The sequence below is a fragment of the Erithacus rubecula genome, assembly GCF_903797595.1.
Source record: "Erithacus rubecula genome assembly, chromosome: 3".
Lineage (NCBI taxonomy): Eukaryota > Metazoa > Chordata > Aves > Passeriformes > Muscicapidae > Erithacus > Erithacus rubecula.
Window position 1 is genome coordinate 22,403,086 of NC_136689.1, and position 23,014 is coordinate 22,426,099.

Consider the following 23,014-nt stretch of genomic DNA (forward strand, 5'->3'; position numbering starts at 1 on the left):
CTTGAGCAAGCTGCTCACTGGGGTCAGGGGTCAGTTATTCCACTTGGTAAAACTGTGCCTCTTTTTCAGTTTTAAGTTCTCAATTATAGGGCCTAGCTGAGTGTTCTACTTGGCCTTAAAGGGCCTGGTTAAGTGTTCTGCTCAAGATGCTTTTGGCAACTGTACAGGTTCTTGCTTTTTAAGAAAGTGCTTGTTAGATGCCCTATAGACGTGGTGAGCTAGGCATCCCATGTTTACAAAGGTACAAATGTCAGCTTTGCCCAGCTTGCAGCTCATTCTCATTAGTTTTTTGTTTGGTAGTGATATGCAGGTTGTTACCAATGGTCTGTCTCAGTAGTGTTGGATTTCTTTCTGTTCCTATTTTTTATTTCCCTGCTTCCAGATGAAAGGAGAGCACACACCTGCCTTGCCCCAGCAGGGCAGCATGAGAACCGAGGTGCCAAAAAGCTCTGGGATTGCAGAACTGGGCTCTTGATGCTCAGTGGCTCCACTGATGTGCAACATCTGCAAACCTCTGCCTGCCACAATGAACAGTTTCCAGTTTACCTGGTAAATTCCTGAGCAGTTTCGAAAGTGCACTACCTTAATTAAGAGTCATCATGGGACTCTCCTGCTGGTCCTTCCTTTTTACATACCTTAGAAAGATGAGTCTGTTACAAACTACTGCTCTTTGGTAATAACACCTGCTTGGTGTACATTTGATGGCACCTTCATGCTGACTACAAAAATAGAAACACCAAATATGACTTGTTGCAAACAATTTATTAGGTAGTAATAAATAAGAATTTAGCAGAAAGCACTACACAGCAATAAGGCATATTGATAGTATAGTTATATAGGCAACTGACACACCTTCCTAACATTTTCCTCTAGTTGTCTAAGAAAGTGCTATGTAGAGAAATGTATTTCTGATACCAGTGCCAAGTGATAGCAGGGATGCACAATGAAGGACCTGACTGTTGCATTATTTTCCTTAAGTAAAGCATCATAACAATCCATGAAAATTCTCTGTTATTTAGGCCTGTGAAGTTTAAGTAGAAAAGTACAGCTTGCTAAGAAGAATACAAAATACAAGTCTCCTGTTCATGTTTTTAACAGCTTACTACTTTCATTTATTAAACTGCAGTTACTAGTAAGGTATGAGTAAAGTTACTATACAACAGCACAGTTCTTCACATTCATTTTAGCTTTTATTTGAAAACTTAGAGGCAAGTGCTAATTTTTATTTTTTTTATAAAAGCTTTTTTTTTACAAAATATTGCACACTGTTTTAGCATGCAGTTTAAACGGAAGAAATAGTCAAGTGCACTTAAAACCCTGAAGTACAACCAGAAATTTCAAAGATTTGTGTCACAGATACTATTTTCATGTACAAGGATATGTTTCAGACTGCATAGGATCTCACCTTACACTTGGGACTCAACTTGTTGAGCCCCAACCCTGACTCTTCAAAGAGTAGGCAGAATGCTTACAAACTGTATCTGAATTCCTTGTAATCTTCATTCCTGCATCCTGCACTGCTTTTAGCCTGAAGAAACTGAATTTATCAGTAGGAAAATTATTTAAGAGAAATAACTTAGTACCTCCTGTATGAGTTTTTATTACTGCATATGTGTTGCAATCCAGGGTAGGATTTATTAAACTTTCTGAAGTCCTCTGAGTAAGGTTAATCTGTAAATCCCTGTCTCCCTCTCCTCCATACATACATTTTATATTGCACAGCAAAAGTAAAAATCCATTTTACAAAACAAGCATGCTAAACATTCAATATGGCTTCTGAATGATTTAAAGTATTTCCCTTTTGGCATCCTCATGCAGTATTTTAGAATAAATATGAATACAAATTATGAGAAAGTTAAGAGTAAAAATAAAGCAAGCTCAAATGTTTGTCAGAAACCAAATAAAAAACAAGAGTTTATCAAAAGTAGTTGCTCAACAGTCTAACTGGTCTAATTGGTCTCTTAAGCATATTTATCAATAGTATCTTAAAAATACAGGGTATCTACAAAATACTCCAACATATACCATGTCCTTGATGTTCCACACAATGACACGAAAGGTAAATAGGTTAACTGAGGCTTGCTTAATGGCACTGGAAGTCCCATATTTCTCTGGGAACAAAAGCTCTACTGGATTCATGCTTGTTGAACTCGGTAAACCATTTAGATTTCATCAGCTTTATTGATTAAGCTTAAGCCCTACAATAATTAATATATGAAACACAAAAATATTTATAAAAATAATAGATATGTTGTATAGTTTTTTTAAAAAAATAAACCATGCAGCTTCTGTACAAAGTTAAAAAAAAACTGTACAAATTACTTTTCTATTGTGTAAAATTCATGTACATGGAAGTCCTGTTACGAAGAGGAACAAGTTTTTTTTGCTCAGCCATCAGATGCCATCTTGTAACTATTCTTCATTTCCATCACTCGTTTCTTTCAGTTGGCATTAGCTGGCCATTTAATTTCATCAGGAGTTTTACAACGAGTCCTGCCTATGTAAAGGGATGCAATTAAATTCTATCAGCATTTCAGAACTATGACAATCAAGCACATGACAAAAGCAATTCTCAGCTTTATCCAATCTCAAACTTCATTACTTTTGATCACAAAGTTACTGCCTTCAGCTCTCTCAATCTCATTATATTTGGAATTAATCTAAGAGAATGCGGGATTTGGCACATGCAAGAAACAGTTTCAATTAAACAAAAGGCTTATTGTAATTATTATAGATTCATTTTATGTATTTGAATTCTGAAGGCTTCACATACTAAAAAAACAAGCTAACATTCTGAAATATTAATAATAAAGCTTTAAAATAATTTTTGTGGGGACTTGGCTTAGGCTTATACTATGCAAAAGTGGTCAATCTAAAGAGAAAACAGACTTCTGTATCTAATTTAGGAAAAAAAAAAAATTGAATGCAAAGGATGCCAAATGATAGTGCTTACCTGTTTGGTATGCACAATAAAGCTCATTTTGTTTTCCAGACTGTGGATTTGAAAACACGTATCTCCATCTCCCAGCTGCCACATAAAGCAACCATACTTTAGGCTGAGGAGTAAAGCCTATGAACAAATATAAGAAACTGTCACTTAGAAAATTTGCTCCATACTTGCAAACTAAACTTCATTCACAAAGACAGGATTTAGATTAAACCACTACATTCCACAACTCAGTTGTAGTTCATAAAGTAGTAAAGTGAAAAAATGCAAGACTTTAGTGAACTTAAAATCTTGGAAATTTTCAGTCAAGTTTAACTAAACAGTTGGATGTAAATTGCTTCCAGTAAAAGATTTTTAAGATAAGAGAATTAAGTTTTACAGTTACCACTGGCAGTTCACTTAAGCTGACCTTTGTTTCCATGTTGAGGAGGTGCAGCCCTTTTACATTTACTCCTACGTACACTTTGATGACTTTATGGCTACTTGAACTTGCTTTGGTGAATATCTGTCCTGTGAAAAAAGCTGCTCCATAAGTAGGAATTTCCCAGCAATTCTGCAAGAACATGCGCTGAAGGTGATGCATCTCCTTACTGACACCTTCACTGGTGCTGAGATTCTAAAAATAAAGAAACAATGGCAATCAGCAAGTCCTTCCAAACAGTTGTGATTGAAGAAAATCCACTGTTCAGTGCAATCCCTACTAAATGCATATTTCCAAAGTGCCTTCCCATCAACCACCTTCCTACAGCTAAATTAAACCTTGGAGCCATGGAAAGGCTCAAGTGCTAGAAGAGACTGAGGCAGAACCCAGATATCTATATGAGCCTTGGAAATCTGAGCACAGACACACAACCTCTGAAGGGCTCCCCCACAGATTTGCCCTTCTCAGAAGGAACTGGGACTTGGGATCAGCAGCTATGCACCCATCTGATACTAAATATATCACAATTCTTAAAACTAAGCATTCTTCCTCCTTTAAGGAGTCCAATCCAGTGAGATATGGCAAGATGAGCAAGTACTTCCTTCCAAAAACATGGATTGTTTTTTCTTTTCTAAGCAAAAGAGAGGTGCATGGAGACCTCTTTTCATTAGTGGAGCCTTCATTCAGATTGAGACAGGTTTCTGTTTCTTTCTTCTCAGCAGAGTGCAGCAGTCTATTGCTGCAGTGCTCCTCAAACCAGAATGGTAACAACCACTCTAACAAAAAATGGGTTGGGCCACGGACAAGATCAGAAGGCACAGACACAAGGAAGAACACAAATCTCCAACAGTTAGGGGGCTATGACTGTGGGTGTGGTAGACAGGATCAGCCTCTCTGGACCCACACCCTGCCTTACAGCTTACCTGAATTCTACACAGCCATTTCTAACGTAAAATCTTCAGGGCAAAAGACTGCAACTGCCTTCCCCTTTCCCCCATGCCCCACACCCCAAAATAATGTCCCAAAAGCAGAAGTCAAGAAAGCTATGCTCATTCTTACATATAACTTGATGACAGAGTAGAGACAACTTTGCTACACTATAATCTTAGACCACCATCACCCCCCCACTTCATCTCTAATTAAAAAGAATTTCTACTAATTTCTGACAAAAAAAGGTGTGGCCCCAAAAGAAAGTTCATGACTGAATAATCCCATCTCAAAATGAGAGGCAAGGTTTGAAAATATCCCCTGGGTGCTTCTGCAGTGTTTCCTGGAAGCTACCTCTAGTGATGCACATCAGTTCTCTTTCTGGCACACCTCACTTTTTCCACAATTACTTGTGAAGACCACAAATTTAATCTGACCTCATTTGGTACCCACAATCCTCAGTCAGATGCATTTTTACACAAGCAGCCCAAGTCCAAAAAAATTAAAATTTTTGCTCAATTAACAGCTCTAATCAAAGGAGTTTGTGTGTGTGTGTGTGCACGTGCACATCAGCAGCGCTACCAGATCCCTACGATACAAGTCACACTGACAAAAAGGACTCTGGGGATCTATTGATACAAGCAGACATGCAAATTTAAATCAGAGTAATTTTTACATATTTATGCCTGAATTGAAAGTGTGCCCAATACACAGCTAACATTGAAGGTAAATGAACAGATAATGAACATACTTACTTCTAACAAAAAGATCTGTAACTATACAAGAAATATATTCCAGCAACCCATCCCAAAAATTCAGAACATAACACATTTTTAGCTTTTTATATTAGTATTTCTGTTCATTAACTAACAACCAAACAGTCAGAAGTGTTTAAGAACAGGATTAGCTACTACCTGCTTATTTATCTTACCTTGTATTCATGAAGTATCCTATTTGTCCAATGAGGAGCTTTGCTTTTTAGTTTAGTTATTGGAACGATAGATTTAAGATTTTCTTCACTAAGAGAAAAACAAAGAGGAACAAAGTTTTTCTTCACTAAACAAAGTAAGAAAAAAGAACAATGTCTGCCATGTTGTACCTTCAAGTCACATATTGAGCTAGACAGCTCCTACTCTATCTTGCCTCATCAGATGAGATGGTTTCCTAAGATACAGTGCAATTCTCAGTTCATGAAGATTCAGCTTTATATTATACACTCTGTGTCACATCATGGACATGGCACAGAGAGGAAATGCCAGCAGAAGACACAACTCATACTTGGTTAGAGAGCAGTTTGGTGAATTCCAGGTTGGAAGTCAAAATTATATACAAAATACCATTTACATCAGCATATCACATACTCAGAAAATATGATAAACTGTAGATAGTCTTCCTTTCACTCCTGTAATCAGCATTACCAACGACTCAGCCCAATTAATTTCCATATTTAACTTATATGAAAGAGAAGCTACTTACATCAACTGCCTTTTTAAAAAAAACCCCACACAATGCAGGAAACAAAAGACACTAAAAAGAAGAATGCAAGCCTTTACTAGTTTGCTTTTATGTATAATTAAGACAGTCTCAAGACCTAGTGATGTAACTTATTTTAACTGTATTTGGCAGTATATATGATCTGCCATGCAAAGACCCTGCACTGGACAGTGCATCAGATCCTTAAGGTAAAGGATACTCTCATACAAACAACAGCCTGGATATATTTTTGGAATTACTAGTCTTTTAATGAACATTTATGTCAACTACAAAAAAAAAAAAACAGATTATGAAACTCCTCATCTTCATGAAAAAGAACTATGTGAATATGGATGGAAAGCATGTCCAAATGGCTTTTTATCTAGCCCAAACAATCTTTGCAGGCACTCCTGTCTGTAGAGCCAAATACTTCCATGGAGCAGGATGAACTTGGAACCACAGTACTGCTATGCCTCAGTGTGGAGATGCAGCTGCTGGGAGTCAGTTTCATACAAAACTCAGCTGCACTGAACTGCACACTCATACAGGAGTCCCACTTAAACCCCATTCTCCTTACGCTCCATCCACCAGCTGTGTAACTGCAGGACAATGCATGCAAACACCCACCAGGGCAAGGCAGCTCAGCTGATGCTGCGAATAAGAGATGAGAAACATAGCAGCATTCCAGAACAACACAGATACTGTTCCATGAATGAAGTGAGGTGGAGATGGCAGGGGGTGAAGGTGCACACAGTAGAGAACTGGAATCTTCATGGGCTCAGATACTGCTGTAGAAATGTGTGTGGGAAGAACAAGCCATCCTAAAATAGCTCAGCTACTGTTGTGCTGGCATGCAGAGAGAAGGAGAGAGAAAAATACCATCTGGCTGAGCCCTACTGGTTCTATGGGTTTGACCAATTTAGCACAGCATTTCTGCTACAAATCACAGAAGAGAAACAATATCGCTGCATGGTCTGTCCAAAGAGGGAAAGTCAATCCCAGACATTGCTCCAACAGCCACAATGAGATGTTTCTTCAACGTTGCTCAAAGCCTCAGTCCTGTCAGAACCCTCCAAATGAATACTGTTGTTTATTTCGTTATTACTGTACCTCAGAACAGCTTTTACACACTACAGAACCTCCACCCCTCTGTCTAGGACTGCAATAATTTAGATTAATACATTTTCACACACAATGTGCAACTTATATTAATGCTGCAAGTGTAATGTGATTACTCTGAACTATAGCTCAGTGATGAAGAAAACCAACAAATATACCCAAAGTTTGAGGGTTCCATAGTAAGCGCTATCTAAAAATACTTAATCTAAGCCATAATTTTAAGTTTTGAACACATACTTACTTTAGAAAGCCCTGCTTATGTTTCTTGCTCTCATAATTTCCATAGACTATTTGTAGAAGCAAACTTGCCAGTGTAATCAGCTTTGCATCAGGTGATGTATAAAAACCCTTCAGTAAATTATATCTGGCTTCATCAAAAAGTATAAGAATAGCCAATGGATCCTCAATCTGTTAAAAAGATTTAAATAATAAATTTAAAATAAATAAATTAAAAAAAAAAAAAAGCTTAGAAACTATACATTTCACACTGATTCAGAGACAGAAGACAAAGGTGTCATCCTGACTGAAGTGTGCATTTTAGTGGTGCTTTGTAATATATGCACTGCTTTTCACTAACTTACTTCAACACTTCACTGATCCAACACACCGATGAAAAGCAACTAGCACACATGACCAATCAAAAAGTTCACAGAAATACTGGCATCTGTGGATTTTTTTTTTCCTCATGAATTTAGTTTTGGTAACATGTTTGAATAACCCCCTTGCAATCAACAAATTAAATAACTGAGAAACAACAGCACAAGGAAGAAAATCAGGCAGGTTGTTTTTAGCCATATGACAGACAGAGACACATGGAGACCCTGGATAAACCCAGCTGAGAGGGTAAGAAAGAGAGAAAGAACAAAGAGATGGCAGGAAGGCAAGAGAGAGGGAGGGGAGAATGTGAAGACTCAAACCATTACAGAAAAGGAGATGTCAGGTTTAAGTAAGTTTGGAAATTACTACGGTCACTATACACACTGAGTGTTGACAGTCAAAGTGTTCTGAGTCTGACCATAATTTCATTCACTTCCAAGTGCTGACCTTTTTTTCTATTTCCAGTGGAAGTCTCACATCCCTTCTCAGGAAAAGCTGTGAAGTTTCCCTTTGAGGATCCAAGTTTGTCAGTTCAGTGAATATTTCAGGCCAGTCTCGAATATGCTGCAAAGGCTTGTGATATGGCTTCAGCTGGAGACCTGAAATATAACAGGTTTTTTTCTAAATAAACAAACAGAACAACCCAGCACACACACACAAATTATTAAATGCTGCACCAAACCCAGAGTATCTGAAACTGAGGACTCATTAACAAATACTTTCCCTATGTTTTCTAAACTGCTATATAGAAAAGGTTTTGAAAATATGGATTTATTGATAAAATTCTTAGCATCAATTCACTAAATGCAATAGTGTTGAAACTTTATTATTTTCAGTTTGTCAGAAGTGAAGTGCTATTTAAAAATTTAATGGAGTACCAAGACTGACCTTCACAATAATAAAACAAGAGAGACTATTGTCTCTATTATTATGGAAGAAATACAAAGTCCAATAATCTTATTTCTGACAGAAAAATACAGATACAATTCATCTTATAAATGTATTTGCCCTTTTTGTATATATATAAAAACCATAAACTTTTCAGAACAGACATTTTTCTTTTTAATCTGTAAAATGTCTTGATTTTTAACAGGCTAAAGTCAATCAATGTTTCATGTTCTCCTGTGTAGATGAAAGCTGAGAAATTAATACACAGCTTTCAGTCCTAGCATGTAATAGAGTCTGTACCTTTAGTTTACTCACTCACCCTGCCTGTCCTTGAATTGCCACTTAGCTTTTTCTAGGAGTGAGGTTCTAGGAGGCTGTATCTGCCTCATCCTTACTGCTCTGGCTTTCACACTGGCATTTCACATGATATGAAAATCTTAAAAGGATATCTTACAGTGCAACATCTTTCACTGAGAATTATCTGTTAATTTAACTTATCCATCTTACATTCAAACACAGAAAAGCATCATCTGTCCTACAAGCAAGAAACCTATGGTCCCTACAAGTTGTATACAAACTGCAACATTTCATTTTTATAATGAAATTTGTCGATTAGTTAGTTGTTTGAAGCCATAAATTGGGAGCTTATTTTCAAATCTAGGCTAAATATCAAGATAATTACTTGCTTTTACACAATGTATCAGTGAGCTCTTTCCCCCAAATGCAAGGTGACCCAAATGCAAGTCACCTCAGTGACTCTATGAAAATATTACATAGATATTCAGAAAAGGCAAAAGCAGCCAAGACTTTAACCCTTAAACATTTTCTTTCCTTCACATTAACATCTATGTTTAGTTGAGGGTTACAGCAGTCATGTGGCATACAGCAAATTAAAAAGGCCAATGGTATGACACCAGAAGATTAAAAAAACCCAAAATATTTCCTGCAATAATAGAGCTACTTAAAAAAAAAAAGTAACAATACCACTATAGAGGAGCATTGGCAACATTAAATAACATTTTAAATCCAAGCCTTCTGTGTTAATGACACTGTAAACAGCAGACCTGAACTGAGCTTTGTAATCCTCAACATGTCCCAGAGCTATCATGTTGCAGCAGTATTGATGACCACATTACCTGAAACTACCCAACCACACTAGTTCACTCTTTTGGGTTTCTATTTATCTTTTGCTATATATCTCAAATGAAAACTATAGTATCTTTTTTATTTAGATCAGAAATACCAAAAAATATCACAAATATGAACAAAATATTTTACATCAGAATTCTCTCGCACAAAATATATTTTAAAATTTGTTTATCAAAAATTATTTTGGTGCAAAACACAGAAAAATTCATTTGATTAAAGCACCTAATGAAAAAACATTAACCATCTTACTTTAATTAGTAGTTTTAAAAAGACTATAAACATTAATAAAAACAAATACATGCATCCAAATTCAGATACTCTGGGAAGAAAAAAGATAAGTTACTAGTATGACAGCCAAGGTGCCCTGTAACAGAAAGGCAACCTGGAATAGCCTCATCTTCCTGGATGAAATACATTATAGGTGCCAGAGTGATACAGTCAGACCTATTGAGGACACCTAAAGAAAAAGCTAAAGCAGAGAAGCTCTCCACAGCTCTCAAAGGAGTTTGGAGACACCAGGCTGTAAAGCCTGCCAGAGAGCATCTCCTACTCTCCTAAGACAGCATTACTTTTTCCTAAAGGCAAGCCAAAACAAACTATGATAAACCCTCAAGTATAACCATTGTCTTTTTTACTTACTGAGGTTCTCAGAACAGATCCAGATGGTGAAGTACTGCTGAGTTTCTTGAGACAGGCGCATGCCCTCCATTATTTGCTGGACAGTTGTGTTGTTTCCGTGTTTCAGCTCCACAGAGCGATACGACCCATCCATGCGATAAATTCGCGCCTTTTCATACTACATAAAATGGAACATATTAAACAATTTGTTAAAATCCTTTCTGTTGGTGTTCCTAGTGAGGAAAGTAGTTTTACCATATATCAGCAATATCTATAATGTTGGGAAAAATAACATTGCACAACTCCTGCATATTTATTGTTTACCTAAATTGCTTGTTTCATACCCTGTGAAAGTTCTTACACTGTGCTTTTTACAACAGTAACGCCAAGAAAGATCTTGCTGGTATTTTGAGGACTTCTGTTGAACTAAAAGGCAAGTAGGGATCTGGGCTCAGCTGCCTAGGCATATCCCAAAACATTCACTTTGCTTTTACTGGCATGTTATGAATTTTTCCCTCCTATACTAAAAAGACTTATTTTTAGAGCGAAGCACCATCCCTTTCTCAGAACCTGCTACAAGAACACAATCTCACTAAATGTTATAGCATTCCTGTGATATTATTTATTAGATTTATTTAGATTATAATTCATTTTCCCCTTTGGAACTCCCTTGGCTTTCACTGAATTGCATGTGAGCCCACAGTATGCCTCCTGAAAGATAAACATAAATCAGGTGCTTAAAGCATGTATACACAAGCCATAAATCAATGAAATGTCTTGTTTTCATTTCTGTAACAGTTAGATGCTTCAGCTGCTTGAATAAAAACATTTCAGGAATTTGTTATTTCTCTTCCTCACATCTACTAAGTCATCAAAAACTGAGTTCCTAAAAACTTCTGGAAAAAACGATAGATGGCTTGGAAAATGACAACTGATTGAAAATTAGGTTGGAATGGAAAACATCAGTTTATTTTTGCTGCAGTAGCAACTCATTCCTACTGTAGTAGTTTACAGGGGGAGTTTATATATTGTATTAATTCAACAGTAGTAAGTGACAACATAACATCATGCATTACACTCTGAAATCCACTTAAACGTGTCTATTAGTCTCTAGAGTCATTAGAGACACACACCTTTACATGATCTACTGCATAATAAGATCCTTAAAATAAAGGTCAGTTCCTTCCTTAATTATTTTGGAAGATCATTCATGCAGAGTGAAATGAAGATAATTTAAAACATCTTGAAAAACTGACAGGTTTAGTACCACCTACTTACAGGGATATAGGTTGCATCTGAAGTCAAAGAAAAGAAACAAGTGGGTTTATGTAATTCAGTTAATTTTAAATCTACTTCAGGATAAGAGAAATTGCATTGTAAATTTTATTTCCTGTCCTGGAGAAAACTCCACTGGCTGCCAAGGAAGCCTACCTACACTGACTAACTGATGAAAAGCCTATTTCATAGAAGCCTACATTTAGCCAGCTGAATACCATTGTTTATCAACATATAAGGTAAGAATGCACAAAGGAAGCTGATGGCTGCATGATCAAATATAGACAGAAAATCAGCAGGTGATGTGATACTCCTACAAATAAATTGAAGCATTGTATTTACATGTCTTACATGTATTTCTTGAGCCATGAAACAGAACAGAAACATTTAAATAGACAAAATGTCATTTTGCCAATATTTACACTAACAATTTCAACATGCTGCACATTTCCAGTAACAGCCAGAAGTGACTTTAGCTCTTCTACAAGATTAAGTGCAAATTAAATATAAACTTTAAACTGTTTAGAAAATAAATGCATACAGGCTTGTTTATGGCTTCCTTCAGTAGTTTTGCAGCTTCTTCCCACTCATTTTGTTTGTTCTCTTCACAGACATTCAGCGGAGATCTTCCTTGTTGATCAGTGATGTGCTACAAAGAGAAACAGTGATTCTACACTGATTTCACTAGAGACAGGTAAACATTTACACATTTTTGAGATAATTAAAATCCTTGATACAAGAGTTCAAACTTTTAATTGATACAAAATGGAAAAAGTAGAGCTAATGAAAAATATTTAACTATTTTTCAATAATTGCTTTGCAAGATCATTGTGTTTATACATTGTGATCTGAACACCAAAATATTTCTCAAACACAAGCTAGAAACTGTTGCTACAACTGCTACTTCCATACAACAAACAGAACTTACTCTGTCAATTTCTGGATGATTTAGTAGAATTTGTACTATTTCAGCATGCCCACCTCCAGCAGCAAAATGAAGAGGAGAGCTAAGTTGACCATTCAAAAGATTTGGATTGCATTTCCCTTTTTCCAACAGCATTCGAGTGGCTTCAACTTTTCCATACCTGCAGACATGTTTATATCAGAACAGACACAACAAATATTTTCAGATGGTCCAAGTGGTTTTTTTTTAACACTGAAAAGCTTTTAGTTTTCAAATTACACCAGATACAATGGAACATAATTAAGTTTGTAGAAATTAATAACAGTTCTACACTTCTTTGGTAATCACTGGTCTAGTAACCATAGGTTGGATTAATTATAGACAAACAGAGCTTTGCTTTAAGCTAGCTAAGTTTGGGTAGTTGCAGCAATTCAGTCATGGCAGAGTCCAGCTTTGTCTGGAAAAAATAATCAGTGTGAGAATCAGAGTTCATATTCTCATTGTCATGCAGATGGATCCTGATGATTCTAAACCCCCATTCTTATAACTGGTAACTCTTGTGTATACTTTATGTATAAAGTATTTATAAACTTTCTGACAAACACTAAAAAGCAAGTAAGATTGTGAGCTTTTTATAACCAAGTGTGATTTTCATGTTATTCCATATATACAAAAGGCTAATTTCCATAAAGATAAAACAAAAGCATTTTTATGACTGAGGAAAGCTTTCAAGCACTTACATGTTAAATCACAGAGTTACAATCAGACATGCTGACCTCTGTAAATCACTTAGTCCAGCTTCCCACTAAAAGCTGTGCCATAACATGCTCAGCTACTCCTGTGCTGTAAAACTGGTCACAGGGTTAAGCCAATACAAACTGAAAGTTACCATGCTAAAGTAGACCCAGTGCCTCCAGCAGGAATTAGAAGAGATAGTCAAGATACAAGATACAAGAGGCAATAAGTAAGCAATGACATGATCTCCACAACCAGTCTCCCCAAAAACCACTTAAATTAAAATTATCTCAAAACCTGAAGCAATGTTTCCTTTCAGAAGGTTAACACTAATATATATTATAATCAAAGCATTAAAGGACTAGAGGGTTTTTTTTATTTCTTCTTTTGGAGGCTGATAAATTACGTAAGTGATAGCGCTAAAGAATCATGATAGCTAGAATGCACTTGATTGGCAAAACTATCCTTGACTCACCAGCATGCATAATGGATTGGTGCCCAGTGGTCACTATCCAACTGATTAACAGAAAACTTTTTATCCAGAAGGTGGCTTAGTAAATCAGAGTCGCCTTCACAAGCACTGCGGTGAAGAGGAAAATCATCTACCCACTGGTGTTCCCTATAAATTAAAAGAAGAAACAGGAAAAACGCTGTTCAGAAATATTACAATTGTTGAGAACATCAACTTTATAAAAATTAACATAGCACTAACCATAGATCTACATGAAGAATAAAAGAGAAGTTCATGCAGCTAAAATGTGCCAGTATTCATACAAATAGGTTGTCATGCAGAAATTTTTATTTATTAGAGCAAGAAATGCCTCTCTAATGTTTAGAATTTACCCCACCTTTCTTGATTCATCCTTTAACTGTTGTGTTTCAATATTTAGACATTTCAAATAGAATTTCATTGAAAATATGTGTTTGTACAGTGAAGCCTAAAGTAACAGGAATCTCATTCAAAGTCTACCAAGTGCTACTGTAATAAAACAAAACAAAATTATTAATTTATAAAAAAGGAATGTAACATAATACTTGTCCTCTGTGACACTGCTCACGCTACGTCGCCACTTTTCTCTTTTAGGAATCTGAATCTTTGAATAGTCTGGGGCTCCAAGGCCAAAGTATGGATTTATTACCACCTTGTCAACCTGTGAAGACATAATTTAAACACAACTGAAAAAATATCTTACTGGTATTTGGCTACACAATTCCCCATTCCAGCCAGGTATTCTCTTGAAACAAAAGTCATGATAGTAACATTTTATAATCAAAGAGAATTATGATCAAATATAAGGATTTTAAAAACTAGGGCACACTTACTGCTAAATAAGCAACTCTGATGTGAGCACACTCTCATATAAAATGAATGAATGAACTCTAAAAGGAGTATGTATGTTTCACAAATACAAAACAAAAATATAGTTCTTACCCTATTGGTATACTGAAGGTCAGATCCAAATAAAGGATTGTAGATACACATATCTGCTTTCTCCAATGCCAGCATTTTACTCTTTATTTCCAGGGCAGTATAACCCATGTGCAATGAGCTCTCTGTTTGACCAGGTTCTATAGCATAGGCAGGGTTTATTACATTTGTTTTAATTCTCTCAAGAGGAGATGGTCTGAATAAAGCTGGGATGGAATGAGACTGTGTGTGCCGTTCATCCAACCACCTGCAGGAAAGGATGGGCAAGTAATTAATTTTCAGGTAGAAAAGGATCATTTTGGTCATGCTGTCCATTTTTTTGTTTAAGGAGTGCAGATATGATAACCACACATTTGAATTTAAAAAAATAATTATAATGTGCACAGCCAATTTTATAAGACTAAATTACTCCCTTAATGTGAAATTTGTTAACTACATTCTGTTAAACAGTTGTATTTGCTCAATTTTGTTCAAATGCAAACTCTCAAAGAGAAGGAAGTTATGCACTAAGAGTAACACTGGTTAAAACCACAAAACCACACTAACATGTCACCATTTCATTTACTTTCAGTTTATTAACATTACTACTCTGAACAAATTATGAAACCTAAAGCAGTTCTCTTAAGGGTGAGTTTCAATATCTGTACTGACTTAAGCTTTTCAACTCATTAGGGAAAGACAGGAAAAGGCAACAAACCAGAAAGTCCAGTTTCCAAACTGCTAAGTGTCTTGAAGAGCTTTAGAGCTCTCTTATTCTGTGCTACCAGGGGAAGTCAGTACTGTACACCTGCTGCATTTTCCCTACCACATATGCAATATAACACAGGGCTCAGGACAAGTTGCTCATCCCAAGTTTTGCATAAATATATTTTTACCGAATTGTTAAAATTGTTTTAGTGTTATATTAACTGGTACATTAGAGGTCTAAAGCCAGGTTTGTATTTATAAGGTTTCTGCACAGGCTTTCTCACAAGCTTTAGGTAACAATGTGCTTTGCTGCAATACAATAAATTTTGTTTGATTGAGCCTGGAAATATAGAAGAAAGAGAAGTAAGTACGTGCTTTGAACATCCACTGACAGAACACACAGATCTTGTCTGTCTCAGAATCATATGTAAGGATGGCAGAAGGTAACCTGCAGTTCAGTGCATATGCTTAGGCCTATTTTTAAGTCCTAGATCCAAGCTATAATGTCCTGCAAAAGCAGCATTGTCTTCACTTACTCATGGTCCTGGCAGAAAGACAGTAAAATTGTAGTCATTGTGCTATAAACACCCTCTAAGGTATTTTCTCTAAATATTTGGCAGATGAATTAAATATGGCAGTTTGAACATTTGAGAAGTATTGTTTCAGATTATGTACATAGAGAATAAAAAATATCAACTATTTTCTATTATACCTCCAAGGCTTCTTGTGAAGCTTGAAACACTTCTAAGCAGAACTTAGAGCCTGAAGGCATTCAACAAGCAGCAAATAAATTTAACTGGTATGATGATATACACAGAAATACTACAACTCTACTAACTGTAAAAACCCTCCACACAGAACCTTTTAGGTAATAGCCTGCAGCATGATTTTTGCATTAGCCAGAGGTTTGAACTAACTTTACTACTGCAAGTAAGTTCATACACAAGTGTGTCTGGTATTTCTTGGGTAAACGTACATTACAAAAAATCACTGAAAAAAAATAAAATAAAATAAAACAACCCCGAAAAAACAAACAAAAACCCCACCAAACAACACAAAACCTGTTCATGTATTCAAATTTCAAACTACTATAAATCTGGCTGAACAACTTTCTGAAAGTTAATTCCCTACTGCAAATAAATTTGTATGTCTGGGGAAGATGCACTCCCTTTCTACAGGGAGATTTAATTTAAATGCAAGTCTTAATGGTATACAATTACAGGATATTTTTACTACACTCTGGCAAATGCTCTTACTCAAATGACAATTATGTCATTTACAGAAGATTAAACATTATGATTTTACAAAACATTCACTGTGAGCATGAACTTCCAAAAAGCTACTTGATTTAGATCAGGTAGCAAAGTCTTTTTGCAGATTTTGTCAAGGTTTCCATTTCTGATAAACACAAAGAAAACACCATGATGATTTCTTTCTTAACCACAAGAATATACAAAAAATTGTGTAGCACACTGACATATTATCTTTTTAATATATATTTATATTTTCATATAAAATATCAAACTTTTCATTTCAATATATTTTTACTGATGGTCTCTTACTTATCCAAGGCAATTAACATTCTTGCTGTAAGCGTAGCAAAGTGTGTGCTGGATTCGCTGCAGACTCTCATGATGTCTTGTAAACAGTAGAACACAGGGCATCCAGGACTGTATGTATATTTTGTATTATCTGAAAAAGAAACATACTCTGAAGACACATCAGTGAGAAGAATACTATTTTCCCCTCTGCATTTTTTGTAGTTACACATCCCTACTTAAGACTATATTCTAACAATAGACTAGAATGACTTAATTTTCTTTAAATATTAATTGATAGCTATCACAATTGCTATTACATAGCAATTCACAACCCAATAGGTCAGCTTTGAAACCCCTACATATTCTGTCACTATTCTATCAGAGTGATCAGGTTCATTTGAGGAATAAATGTTAAATGCATCCTGGTACCAAAAAAAAAAAATGATGATTCAGGACTAGGAGGGGTATGTATTGGTACTGGTAACTCCACAATGGTGTCTGATAGGTTTTATCAAGTCTTGTAAGTGAGGCAAAAATGAAGAAGTTTCCCCAAAAGCACACAGACATTTTACTTTAATATTGTAATAATATTTTCCTGACAAGTAATTTACTTGGCTTTCTAAAGAATTTACTTATTGTTTAAAGACTTACTAAGCATTCTGTTCTGACTAGAGAATACTGAACTGAGTTGGATGTCTTAGAGTTGCATTCAGCAAATTCTACACAAGTTAAGGCCTGTGTTTTGAAATATAACCAAGTGCACAAATGCTGCTTAAACCAGAAATGTGCTATTGTTACAAAAACAAAGACAATACACTAAACCAAATGTTTCTTCCTTGATTTTAAGTAACTTCTTCAAAGTATAAACTATTCAGGGAGTTTTGCACCTGCCTGAAACCTCTAATGTTTAAATACATTAAAAAAAATTAAATTTATAAATATATAAAATATAATTATATATATATATATACACACACACACATATATATATTATATACCAGAAAGATCGATATACACAACTTATAATATATAATATAAAAAAATAAGCCCTCAAGTGAACTTCTGCTAAAATGGGTGCAGCTTCACAAATCATGCTCAGTGTTACCTTTCACAACAGTTGGAACAATGTAGAGAGATGCCTCCTGGCCTGCCTTCTCTCCATCTAGAGGAAACTTCTTCATTAATACCACACGCTTTCCTAGCACATTATTTAAAAACAAAAAAAAGACAAACCACAAAACAATTAATAAATCATCAAAACAAAGAAAAAATCTTGAGTTGGCTATCTGAAAGCTTATCAGATTCAATCTTCCTGCTTTCTAGGAAGAAAAAATTATGAGCTATAATCTAAAGAAAGCAAAGAAAATCTAAATATATATGAAAAACTATGTATATACCCATTAATATGAAAAAATTATACGACTGTAGCACTTTTTAACTTTTCTTGAGGTGAAGAAGCAGCACAGACGAAGATTCATTTATCAATAATCTTTTAGTAATAAGCATTTAATACAGTTGGAAGGTAAAGAGAAAAAAAGATAAATGCAAGGTAAAGAGAAACAAAGGTAAATGCAAGGTTTCAGCTGTGTAGTTGGCTTCGGTTTTCTTGATGAACCTCAAAACCTATCTTCTTTTTTTATATTTCATGCTTTCGCACAACCTTGCCAATTAAAAAAACATTTTCATGGTGTTATCAATAGTAAATTAGATTAAAATGGTTTTACCTTTAATACCCTGATTGGCTGGTGAAATTGGTTTGGTGGTTTCTAATACATAATCCAAGATGCTCTGGGTTACCTCAGTTCCTCCTTGAAGTTTAGCTTCCAGCAAAACTTTCTTTCTTTTTTTCTTTTGGCCTTCAATGGGAACTTCAAGCAGCAAAATCTTTCAAACAATAATGAAACCAAAGAAGTTTAAGCACAGCCGAAAGAAACACAGAACTTTAAAAAAAATACTGTAAAAGTAGTAACAAAATTCAAGAAGTACTAAATGTTAAAGAGCAGAATGGTGAAGTCAAAATGACCTCTGCAGCAGACTAAAGAGCAAAAGACAAGGCTACATTTTCTTCTGTTACATTACTAGATATTTACTATAGTATTTAAAAAGCCAAACTAATACATAAAGAAAATAAATAGTTTTACTTCATAGGATTTAGCTCGATATTCCCGAGAATTGAGGCTAGCAGTATTTTTTGGACGGATCACAGCAACATATGCATCTCCAATGTTTTCTGGGTTTCCCATCTCTCCTTCTTACTTTATCACTGGAAATAATGAATAAACAGGAAGAAAAGGTTCAGCTGAAAAAAACATCCAACAGCACGTTAAACTTCAGGATGCAGTGCTCATATGCACTGATGCTTTGCATTATTCATTTATTGTTTTTTAGCTGGAGAAATGCCAATGGCTGATATAATTCTAATTCCTTTTTATGAAAGGAGAAAATAGGAAGTCATATAGATTTGATACAAATAAGCTTGTTCTCTAACCCATCTTTAAAATAAAACCAATGTATTTTTTCCCACTTTGTAATTATCTTCCCCATTTTGCAAACCATAGAAAAAGGCCATAGAAATTCTAAACTCTGTAAAATATATTAAATTGAAAAAGAAAGCCATTTCAAAATGACAAGCACTGTAATTTATAAATTGTGCTGTAGCAAGTACTGCACTTCTAAGAGTTCCACATGGATTTCAAGAAAATACCTGGCTTTCATCTCCCCCCCACAAAGTGGAACACAGTCTTGCCTACAGCCAAGTAACAAAGCTGATAAAAATAAACTTTAATATGGATTCATTTACTTAGGTTTATTTCAGTGGGGATTCAAACTGGTGCACAATTAATTCAAATAGAAGTTCTGAAAGGAATATATCTTTAGTTTCTGAAAAAAAGTGAATAGAAGCATTTAGATTTAAGAAAAAGCTTTGCTTACCCTTCCGTTAAACCAAGGTGACAATTCCTAAAATCACAAAATTGTATGGAAATTATATGGAAAACCTCCTAAAGCTAAATTACATATCAGCTTCCAGAAAGAAGGTTATGTCTGACCATTTCCACCTTCCAGCTGATCATTTTCTTCATCTGCAAATGAACACCCTTTCATTCCATAGCACCAGTAAGCACATGCTTTTTGCAGATTAATTCCTCCACATATTTTAAACGTTAGTGTTTCTAGCTTCTCCACCTCTTCTAGAAGAAACAGAGGTCTTCAGATTCCTATGCCCTTAGTCCAGTATTTTTCCTGGGATCAAGACTACCTGAAAAGATATCAAAAAAACCTCAACGTAAGTAACAGCAGGGATATTTTCACCATCAGTTAACATAAATACATTAGAGAATTTAATGATGGTATGTGAACAGCATAATATCTGAGGAGAAACAGCTTTTTGTAGTGATTTGCATTACAGTTGGATGAAAAAAAACATTAAATAAGTAGCATGCTGACCCATCCCACCCCATCCTTGGGTTTCCTTGTGGAGGGAACCTTGCGCTGGTGCGGCTGGGGCACCTGGACGACAGGTGGTGGGACAGGTAAACAAGCAGCGGGTGAACTCCCTCTGCCACTGCTGTGCACTAAATTCAGAGCAGGATGAGCATGCCTCTGAAACCGACAGCGCTGAGACTGCAACACAACTCCAGAAAACAAAAAGTGAGAATGAAGAAGGGTGGGGCTGTAAGGATGTGACAATAAACACTCCAGCTTCGGAAAACACCACCACCAACTGACTCCGACCAAAGCCAGGTCCTAACAGCGCGGCCCTATTCCAAAGGCTGCCGGTCTAAGGCACACGCCTCACCCAGGCTTCTGCCAGCACCGCCGACCCTTCCTGCCTCCCGCGGGACCCGCGGGGCTCCCGGCCGCGCCAGCCCCGCCGGGGAGGAGGGAGGGAGGGAGGGAGTGGGGGGCACCAGAAGCCCCGCAGCGCTGCCTCGCCCCGGCACGGCCGGAGGGCGACGGGCGGAGGCGGCCCCGCACTCCAGCATCTCCCGCCCCGCACTGCCCGGCCGGGAAACGCCCCCAAACTTCCCCGGCCGCGCCCAGGAGCCGCCGGGCACCGCACCCGAGGGGAGCTCCCGCTGATTTCCCCCGGGGCGGGAGCGGCTCCCCCGCCCTCAGCACCGCCCCGGGGCCGGGGTGAGGGAGGTCGCCCCAGCCCCACTCCCTCCCTGCCTGCCTTGCCTTCCTCGGTGGCGCCTGCCGCCGCCTGCCCGCCGCATCCTCCCGCCGCGCCCGCCGCCCAGGCCCCGCGTCCCGGCCTGCTCCGCCCCGTCCCCGCCCCGCTCCCTCCCCCGGCGCGGTGGATCCGCTTCCCGTCGGAGCCCCGCGGGCCTCGGCTGCCGATGAGTTTCCGGGTCGGCGGCCTGAACTTGTGCTGCCGCCGCCGGTTGTTGACCGCGAGCGGAGAAAGAGGGAGTGAGCCGGAGCTGCGGGCCGGGCCGGGCCGGGCCGGGAGCAGGAGGCGCGGCCGGCGGGCGGGGAGGCGCCGAGGCGGAGCGGCCGCCCGGGCCCGCGGAGCGCCGCCGGCAGCAGCTGTCAGCGCCGCCGCTGCCGCCGAACAAAGGGGTAGCGAGCCGGCGGCAGCCGCAGCGCTGTGCCCGCGCCGGGGGCCCCGGCGGGCTCCGTGACAGCTCTGAGTGACAGCCCCGGCTGCCCGTGAGGCTCCCGCTGGAGCGGGCACTCCAGAGGGCGCCGTACCCGGAGTGGAGCGGGAGAAAGGAGCGGCCGCTGGGCACATGGAAGCTCTGAGTGGCGGGCGCGGAGGCGCCGGGAAGGGCCGGGGAGAGCCCCTGTGAGGAGCCGGTGAGTGCCCGCGGCGCTGGGCGAGGCTCGGGCGGGGGCTGCGGGAGGGCACGGCGAGCGGAGCCCGGCCGCGGGGGAGCCCAGAGGCTCCGCACATCGGGGCGGCGGCAGCGCCGCGCATCGCAGGGGGGCCGGGCCGGGCCGGGCCGGGAGGCGGCTCCGGGGGCGCCTCGGTGCCGTCGGCAGGAGAGGGGAGCGGAGAGGGGAGGCGGGAGCAGCCGGAGCGCAGAGTGAGCCAGCGGCAGGTTACCGAGGGTAGTGCGGCGGGGGTCTGTGGGGAAAGGGGATGGCGGGGGCCGCGGGATAAGGGGAGAGGGGCCGGCTGCGGCCCGGCTCTCGGCCGGCGGAGGGCGGGGGGCTCGCCTGGGAGCTGGCCGGGCGGGGGGGATCGGTGTCAGCTGCCCCGGGCGGCCGGGACCGTCGTAAAGTTTGGAGCTGCCCCATGGCCTGGCTTCAGGCGGGTCCCGCCGCTGGGCTCATGCCCGCCTTGTCCGTAGCCGGGAAATCCTGCCTGGAAGGCAGAAGGGAAAAAGCGTGAGTGGCCGGAGTGGGAGCGTGTGCTGCGGGGTGAGCTGTGACAGAGTGACCTGGCTTCCTGACTCGGTAACGCCGTCAGAGCAGCTCTTGAATAAATTTAAACGCGCACGATCTCGGGGATGTGGGTCTTTTGTTTTTGTTGTTTTTTTTAACTCGGTGGAAAAAATTTGGTCTTGATACCGTAGCAGTTTTATGTAAGTAGCAATATCCCTCTCCTAGGCAAGTCTAAGCATATACTGGAAATTGGGCAACTTCTAAAAATTAATTTTAATAATTCATGACTAGTCAGTCTACCTCTTATTTACAGTTCAAATAGCATACAGAGGATATACAGAGTCACGAAAACATTCTCGGCAGAGTAAAGCACTAATACTACAGCTTAAATTGTTTGCATGGATCCCTCCATTATGTCTAGCCGTCCTTGATTGCACCTTCTTTGAGTGCATTTCTGTGCTTACCAGTTCCAGAAATCGAGTTTTAGTTGTAGACATAACATCAATAATGTGCTGTAATTTAAGTACATTCACTAAAGAGAGAAATGGCTTTTGAGAGGATTTGGACTGTAAAGGTTAGCAATGAAAAGAAACTGTGCCTTGCTTACACATATGACTGTTTTATCCTTGCTTTCATCTTTTTGATTTTCAGTATGAAGTGTGGTGGCTTAATTTCTCTTTAATCGCTTTTGCGTACAGAGGAAAATTACTCCTCTTCCTTGGGGGGGGGGGGGGAAGACTTTAGTCATAAGGGAAGCAACAGCATTTTTCAACTACTTAGAGCATGTGACTTGTTTCATTAAGATGTCTACATAGAAGTAAATTGGTAGCATTTATATCAACTGTTCTTTTCTTTTTCGTGGAGGTGGAAAGAGTAAATGGTTGTATTAACAAATCGCAGAAGAGGTTCCTGCAAACTTCAATACCAGGCTTTTCTGTGATCCTGTACTCAGTCAATTCCTTCTTCAACAAAT

General features: G+C 38.7%; 2 protein-coding genes across 5 annotated transcripts in view; one reads left to right on the forward strand and one right to left on the reverse strand.

Moving 5' to 3' along the window:
* Nucleotides 1-743: 743 nt before the first annotated feature.
* On the reverse strand, nucleotides 744-21,025 carry KRIT1 (KRIT1 ankyrin repeat containing). 2 transcript variants are annotated; one of them, XM_079299986.1, is made up of 18 exons: nucleotides 20,890-21,025; nucleotides 19,894-19,966; nucleotides 18,852-18,973; nucleotides 18,435-18,594; nucleotides 17,816-17,908; nucleotides 16,732-16,861; nucleotides 14,486-14,729; nucleotides 14,089-14,204; nucleotides 13,529-13,672; nucleotides 12,343-12,499; nucleotides 11,956-12,063; nucleotides 10,161-10,317; nucleotides 7,932-8,083; nucleotides 7,129-7,295; nucleotides 5,227-5,314; nucleotides 3,357-3,563; nucleotides 2,954-3,070; nucleotides 744-2,497 (listed from the first exon to the last, which is right to left on the reverse strand). In XM_079299986.1, exons 3-18 carry the CDS (start codon nucleotides 18,951-18,953, stop codon nucleotides 2,429-2,431), a joined length of 2,211 nt encoding a protein of 736 aa, XP_079156112.1. In that variant the 5' UTR covers nucleotides 18,954-18,973; nucleotides 19,894-19,966; nucleotides 20,890-21,025; the 3' UTR covers nucleotides 744-2,428. The 2 variants fall into 2 exon arrangements, with proteins under 2 accessions (XP_079156112.1, XP_079156111.1); XM_079299985.1 differs by having other exon boundaries at nucleotides 19,642-19,966.
* A 170-nt stretch (nucleotides 21,026-21,195) lies between these two features.
* Nucleotides 21,196-23,014, forward strand: part of ANKIB1 (ankyrin repeat and IBR domain containing 1) — an 87,574-nt gene continuing 85,755 nt past the window's right edge. Inside the window, exon 1 of one of the 3 annotated variants that reach the window (XM_079299982.1) lies at nucleotides 21,196-21,510. The gene's annotated coding sequence lies outside the window, so the exon portion shown is untranslated. The remainder of the gene's footprint in view (nucleotides 21,511-23,014) is intronic. The other 2 variants (XM_079299983.1, XM_079299984.1) reach the window with 2 other exon arrangements.